This window comes from Vipera berus (assembly GCF_964194415.1).
Source record: "Vipera berus genome assembly, chromosome: 10".
Classification (NCBI taxonomy): Eukaryota; Metazoa; Chordata; class Lepidosauria; order Squamata; family Viperidae; genus Vipera; species Vipera berus.
This window is the reverse complement of record NC_138213.1, coordinates 2121747-2128467: the sequence shown is the minus strand read 5'-3', so window position 1 is coordinate 2128467 and position 6721 is coordinate 2121747. Positions and strand designations below refer to the sequence as shown.

Genomic DNA, 6721 nt, shown 5'->3' with positions numbered 1-6721 from the left:
GCAGCATTCATTTCCTACCCTCCTGGGCTGGGCCTGATGGGATTTGTAGTCAGCTCCCTTCCCCAAACCTCTGGAAGAGAGATTTGTTATAGAGGGGGAAAAACTGGTTTTACCATTTACTACAAAGCCCCAAGATGCTGAATGGGGAATTCTGGGAAGTGAAGTCCAAACTTATTTAAGTTGACAAGTTTGAAAAACGCAAAAAGCCCTAATAAGCAGGCATATACATAGAATGAAGGCTACTGCTAAGCTTGTAAGCCGCCCTGAGTCTTTGGAGAAGGGCGGGATATAAATGGAATTAAAATAAAAAAATAAAATTTATATCTAACCCCTTTTTAATTGGCTAAAAATAATAATAAGTCTGCAGGAGGACCTGGGCTTCTTGTGGGCCATTCCTTTGGGTTTCTCGGGGACTCATTATTGTTGCTGGCCTCTTTTTTTCTACTGCACAAATAAAAAGCGTCATTTTTTTAAAATGCAAGATCGCTGCGCATTTTTCCAGGCAACAGCTGTTCAAACCACGTAGCTTTTAGGCCCCGCCCACATCGATGCCCGCGCCCACTTTGGGTTTGTTAATGAAATTCTAATGCTGGGACTGGAGCCAATCAGAGAAAAAAGGAAGAGCCAATGAGGAAACAGTGCGACCTCTGTCAGTTAGCGGGAAAAGGCGGGAACAAAAAGCTTCACTCACTGTGTTTTATGAACGGCTAATGAATGGGCGGGCCTCGATTTTTTTCCCCTATCCCTCCAATAGCAGCTCGTGTTGACCCGAAGAACGACAAACAAACGTGGCTAGGAGACTTGTCATTGGCTAGTAGGAGAAAAAGGGCAGGGCTTCTCTTATCAATGACTAGAAACCGCCTCCTCCGGAGGGAAAGCGAGAGCGCGCGCGGAAAAAGCAGAGGTTTTTATAGGGTGAGAAATAAACGGTGGGCGGGGCATTGATTTGCCTTCCAACCAATGGGAAGAGGAGGAGGAGAAAGCGCGCGCGAGGAAAGCCGAGGCGGTCAAAGCACGAAGCACGAAGCACGGAATAAAAGGCGGGGCTTCCTCTTTCCAACCAATAGCGGACGCAATCGCCAGGGTGGGCGGTGCCGTGGCGGCCATCGGCTTTCTCCTCAGCCGAGAGTGGGTCACAATTGGCGGCTTCGTTTTCCGGCCGCTTTTTTCTTCCTTCCTGCCTTCCTTCCTTCCGTCCTGATGGATGCCGCCGAGGTGGAATTCCTGGCGGAGCGAGAGATGGTCACCATCATCCCCAACTTCAGCCTGGACAGGATTTACCTCATCGGGGTGAGGCCTTCGGGACTACAACTCCCATGCTCCTTTATTCCCTTGCCGGTGGGGGTTATGGAACTGCAGTCCCCAAAACAAGATGCCCATTCTTGTCCGGGGAGGGCTGGCTACGTTTCATCTCCCATCAGCCCAAGGACGGCTGGTGGATGAGGATCATGGGGGTTGTAGTCGCACACGTTTAGGCTGCCCTCGGCCCCGACGCGGTAGGCGCCGGTAGGGGATTATGGGGTTTTTTAAAATGCTTTTAGGGTGCCCCCAGCTGCTCCCATCAGATTATATGTTGGCAAGGCATTGTGGGATTTGTGGTCCCCCAAGTTTACTGCAAATGATCCCTTTTCGTGGTGGGGGGCGGGAGCCGAGAGTTCCCTGCCCATCAGCCCCAACTTCCATGGCTGAGGGGTGGTGGTGGGGATGATGGGGTTTTGGATTGAACCCATTGAGGGTCCCCTCAGTCCCACCAGGGTGTTATGGCAAGGGATGGCGGGATTTGCGGCTCCCCCAATATTCCTCCCTTTGATGCCTATATGGGGAGAGGGATTGTCATGCCCATCATCCTCAGCCGCGGCAGCTTCTTCCCTCTCCCCGTAGGGAGAGGGAAGAATATTGGGGGACCATAAACCCCACCATCCTTTGCCAAAACACCCTGGTGGGACTGATGGGATTTGGTAGGTGGGCCAGACTTTTTTTGAGGGGGGGGGAATTGCAGGTGGGCCGTTTTGAGGCCGGAGCCTCTTCCTGACTTTCTCTCTCTTGCAGGGCGAGCTGGGACCCTTCAACCCGGGGCTGCCTGTGGAGGCGCCTCTCTGGCTGGCCATCAACCTGAAACAGAGGCAGAAGTGTCGGCTGGTGCCCCCCGACTGGATGGACGTGGGTAAGGGGTGACTCGCTGGCCTCCTTGCACCCTCGACACCGTGACTGATGTTCCCCTGCCCAGTTTCCCTTCAGCCCTTCCGGCTGTTGCCCAGGAAGCCAGCAGGCTAGACATCCTTCTCATTGCATTATTGATTTACACCCTGCCTTTATTTTTGTTATAAATAGCTCAAGTGGTGGAACGTGCCTAAATTTCCTTCCTTCCTCCTATTTTCCCCAAAACAACGATCCTGTGAGGTGGGTGGGGCTGAAAGGGAACTGGCCCAAAGTCACCCAGCAGGCTTTTGTTGCTTAAGCCGGAACTAGAACTCACTGTCTCCTAGTGATTGGCCTGAAATCAACCAACTGGCCTTCATGCCTAAGGTGGGACAAAAACTCGGGAGACTTCTTGTGATTGGCCCAAAGTTACCAGCTGGTTTTCATGCTTAAAGCAGGATTAGAACTCACCATCTCCTGGTTTCTAACCTGGATTTTAAAATAAGTACTGTGGAAAATTTCTGTTGCAGTTCTTATTTTTTTTAATTCCTTTATAGAAAAGTTGGAGCAAATGCGAGATAAAGAACGCAAAGAGGACACTTTCACCGCAATGCCTAACCCTTTTTACATGGAATTAACTAAACTGCTGCTGAACTAGTGAGTAGGTTTCTTATTCGTAATGATATTATTTGGAAATGCAGCAAATTCTAATTCTGCCAGAACACAAAAAAAACTAGGATTGCATTAGATTTGAAATTGGCAAGAACTTTACAAACTGCAAATGTTCCAGAGCAGTTTTCTAATCTGTTTGCATTTATTATTTTATATATAACTATGTAATAACATGTATCGCTTAACATTTTTGGTTTCTATTTAGAAGCTAATAAATATTGTTTCTATCAAGGATCTCTCTTAACAAGATGTGTGACCACTACCATTTTTGTAATCTCACCAGTCTGTTTCTTTTCTGCGTTAGTGCTGCAGATAATATTCCAAAGGCTGATGAGATAAGAACTTTGGTTAAGGATATCTGGGACACGCGAATAGCGAAACTTCGTGTATCTGCAGATAGTTTTGTCAGACAGCAAGAAGTTCATGCCAGGGTAAGAGCAATCTTCTGAAAGGACTGAAGTCATTGGAAGAATATTTGTGAAAATGAAATTGATAGTGAAAGTGGTACAACTGTATTTCAGTTCTAAAATATTAGAATATATTTTTTATTACTTGACAGCAGTGATAGGAGAACGATGTAGTCCTGCAGGCATAGAAAAGTTTTGTACACAAATGCCTGGAAACATACAATTGTATGTACTTATGGATTCACTGCAACCTACTGAAATGATGACGTGTGTTGTATATGTGGCTGTGTACCCAAATGCATATTCATCTTATGTCCATAATAAAAGTGTGTGTTTTGTAATATAAGTACACATTTGTGGCTATGTACTTTTTAGTCAAAGATATGCAAGTTGATCATCACTTATCTGAATGGTGGGCATGCATTTTATTCCTCATTTATGCGCTGTCCAGATATATTGGACTGCAACTTACATCGTTCCCTGCCACTCCAAAACTGAATGGATTATAACATTTCATTATGGGTACAGGTCACATCTTCCGAATTCTTTTAGCTGACATGGAATATAAATTGAAGGAGTGTAATGAGTTATGCTTACAGAAGTCTTGTTTTGGGGCATTTGGGGATCAGTTCAAGCTCTGGGAAAGAGGAAAATGTATAGAGAAATTTCAAAACTAAAGAAGAAATGCAAAAAAAAATGAAAGAAGAGGGTTTAATGAAACGCAATCTGTGTTCCAGTTTTTGTCAGATGCTAACTTATCATCAGTCATGGGAACTAAAGACCGGCTTACTTTTAAAAAATGAATGGTGCAACTTTGCCATTTATACTTCTTCAAATTGTGTTGTTTTCTTCTTTTTTAATAAGCTGGATAATCTGACTCTGATGGAGATCAACACCACCGGCGCTTTCCTCACTCAAGCTTTGGACCACATGTACAAGTTGCGATCCAACCTCCAGCTAGGAGAGAGGGTGGAATCCCAGGAGTTTTGACCGCAGGGAATTTTCATGAGAAGAGTTATTCCTTTAAGCCTCCACTTCTCTGGTGTTCCTGGCTTCAGAGCAAAACTGCTGTGGCAGATTACGATGTAACGTGCTTCATAGCATTTGCTTGTGGGGAAACAATTGATCTGCTGAACGATCATCAGACCGATACCCAAGCCAGCCTGCCAGTGTGGCAGGTGAGGAGGACCTTTGACTTTCCTTGGCAAGCAGGCTCTTGCCCAACACACTCCAAGTGCTGCAGGACCGCCCTTTCAAGATGCCTCAGTGTAGCTATTCAAGGTTGCCTGGCTTTTGTGCTAGCTCGTTTTCCTAGTGTTTGTAAGTTGGAAGAAGGAAACAAGTCAGTTGCATCTCTAATGGATGCTGTTCCTTCAAGGCCAATACCTTCTGATCTTTATGGAAAAGGAGATTATTTTCGTCTTCTGACTGCATAGTTCTCAGCAGCCTGCCTGGCAAGAGATTTGGGCCTGGCAACTCAAACTTTACATCCAACACTGGATTCGCTACATTGTTACTCACTGAAATCTGCCTGTCCATCATATGAAGGATTTTTTCCCCAGAGGCCACGAATGTGATCACTGAGGGATACTGCCTTTTTGTGTGTGTGCCTGCCAAAAGAAAAGGAACAGCTTTACGAAGAAACAAAGCCACAAAACCCACAGACTTTGGCTTAGGTTCCATTTTTCTTTTAAATGCTTGCCGTGGAGACTGTGACTAAACCAGCTGTTTGCAGTACCCAGATTCTAGCTATATGAATCATAAAAGCATTCGCGCTGTTAGTCATAATAACACATGTTGTTAGCCATCAATTTTTAAATATTTGTAGACAGCACTTACAATGCGGGGGCAACTACAGGGATTTGCTAGTTACTGTTCTATTAGGTAATGGTAAAATAAATATTTTAAAAAGCAGTACATTGCTTCAGTTGTAACTCTCAGACTCTTGTTGCTGGTTGCCCTGCAGAACGTTTTAAATTCAGAAGAGTGTGCTCAAGAAAATGAACATTGCTTAAAACACTGACTTGTCTCTGTTTATGAAAAGGTTTATCAAAAACTGGAGGGCTAAATATTTGCAAAGTAGAGCTTCAGTGTAAGTTTTGCTACATACACATCCTTTTTTTCTTTAATTTCAGTTTTCAACACGTATTAGAGTTTCAGTAAATCAATCTTATTCAGCAAACGAACACTTTTACATTGGATTGTGAATTTTTTACAGGGTGAATCTAATATACACTAAAACAACAACATAAAGCTTTAACCTAAGTGCTCTTAAGTCTGAGCCCACATTAACCTTTGGTGAGGAATCAAAGCTTCAACTATTAAAGCAATTGTTATGCTTGTTCAGATATAAACATATACCATTCTTGTGTATTTTTCTACACATATATTAAGCCTATTTGAAATTATGCACATATATTAAGCCTATTTGACTGGATGCTGACTAGGATTCCTATCCTGATTTAACCCAGATGATGTGAACACATCTTTTCATTCAGAAGGGAGTACAGTATTAGTGTAGTTGTGAGGCACTCCATAGTGAATTGTTACTACAGTGATATCTCAAGTGAAACTGCTAGAAGATTGGCTCTCTTGTCCAAGCCTCCATTTCTAATACAAAGGGCTGATAGAGCTTCTATTTAATAGTGGCTGGGTGGTCTGGGAAAATAATCCTTTGTCATGATTTAGGAACATTTTATTACTTTTTTTCGATGTCAGAAATTACAGCCATATATTCATAAATACCTAATAACTACATTCAACAAATATATTACATTACATTTAAGTCAAAACAAGTACACTTAAAACAAGTTGAATTTGTTTCACAGCATCTACTGCCCCAGCCTGGGCCTTTGCCCTCCTCTTCCTCTCCCCTCAAGCTCTGTGCTCTTTTTGCAGAAGAAATCCTACACATGACACCAAACCACAGTCCAAGGGAGAGCAAATGAATTCTTTTTTTTTAAAAAAAAGTAAGCATGGGGCCAGGACGTTTGTGGAGAGGGTGGGAGGGAGGAGAACAAGATTATCACAATGATGGCTAGAAGGAAAGGGAAAGCATTTGCAAAGATGGATTGGTCCAAAGTGGGCTATTGTTTTTTTTCCCTCCTCATGTTAGCACCTTTTAAATCTCTTGTCTTTTATCTGTTCTGCATCATGGGTGGGAAAGTATTTCAAACGACCCCAGGCCTACTTTGGCGAAACGGTGGTTTGCTCTGGCAGGTTGCTCGCCAACTTCTGCAGCTAGGTTGGCATCCAACCAAGCTTGACTAAGTGCACATTCATTCTTTAATACATGGAAATCAGGCCAATTGGCTCTCCTGTGCATCCTTTAAAAAGCACACATTGGGCTCGAGGAAAACTGAAGCCACATGATGCAAAATATTTATTGGAGCGGGTGGGGAGGGGAAACGGTGTGATTACGCTTAGAAGGATGATTGCAACAGCTTGGGTCCATATTGCCCCCCCCCGCTCCTTCGCCACTGTCCCTTATCAGGAAAAACCTT

The 6721-nt window shown here is 44.0% G+C and overlaps 1 protein-coding gene across 1 annotated transcript; it reads left to right on the top strand.

Moving 5' to 3' along the window:
- The first annotated feature begins 926 nt into the window (after positions 1–926).
- On the top strand, positions 927–6174 carry GINS2 (GINS complex subunit 2). The gene is made up of 5 exons (XM_081336137.1): positions 927–1290; positions 2050–2164; positions 2697–2796; positions 3116–3242; positions 4083–6174. Exons 1-5 carry the CDS (start codon positions 961–963, stop codon positions 4206–4208), a joined length of 798 nt encoding a protein of 265 aa, XP_081192263.1. The 5' UTR covers positions 927–960; the 3' UTR covers positions 4209–6174.
- The last annotated feature ends 547 nt before the right edge of the window (positions 6175–6721 follow it).

Excerpts from the sequence above, each read along its gene's own strand:
- GINS2 (XM_081336137.1), top strand. The coding sequence starts at position 961 with ATGGGAAGAGGAGGAGGAGAAAGCGCGCGCGAGGAAAGCCGAGGCGGT. Across the intron at positions 2,165-2,696 it reads CCCCGACTGGATGGACGTGG|AAAAGTTGGAGCAAATGCGA; the intron begins GTAAGGGGTGAC and ends ATTCCTTTATAG. Across the intron at positions 3,243-4,082 it reads AGCAAGAAGTTCATGCCAGG|CTGGATAATCTGACTCTGAT; the intron begins GTAAGAGCAATC and ends TTTTTTAATAAG.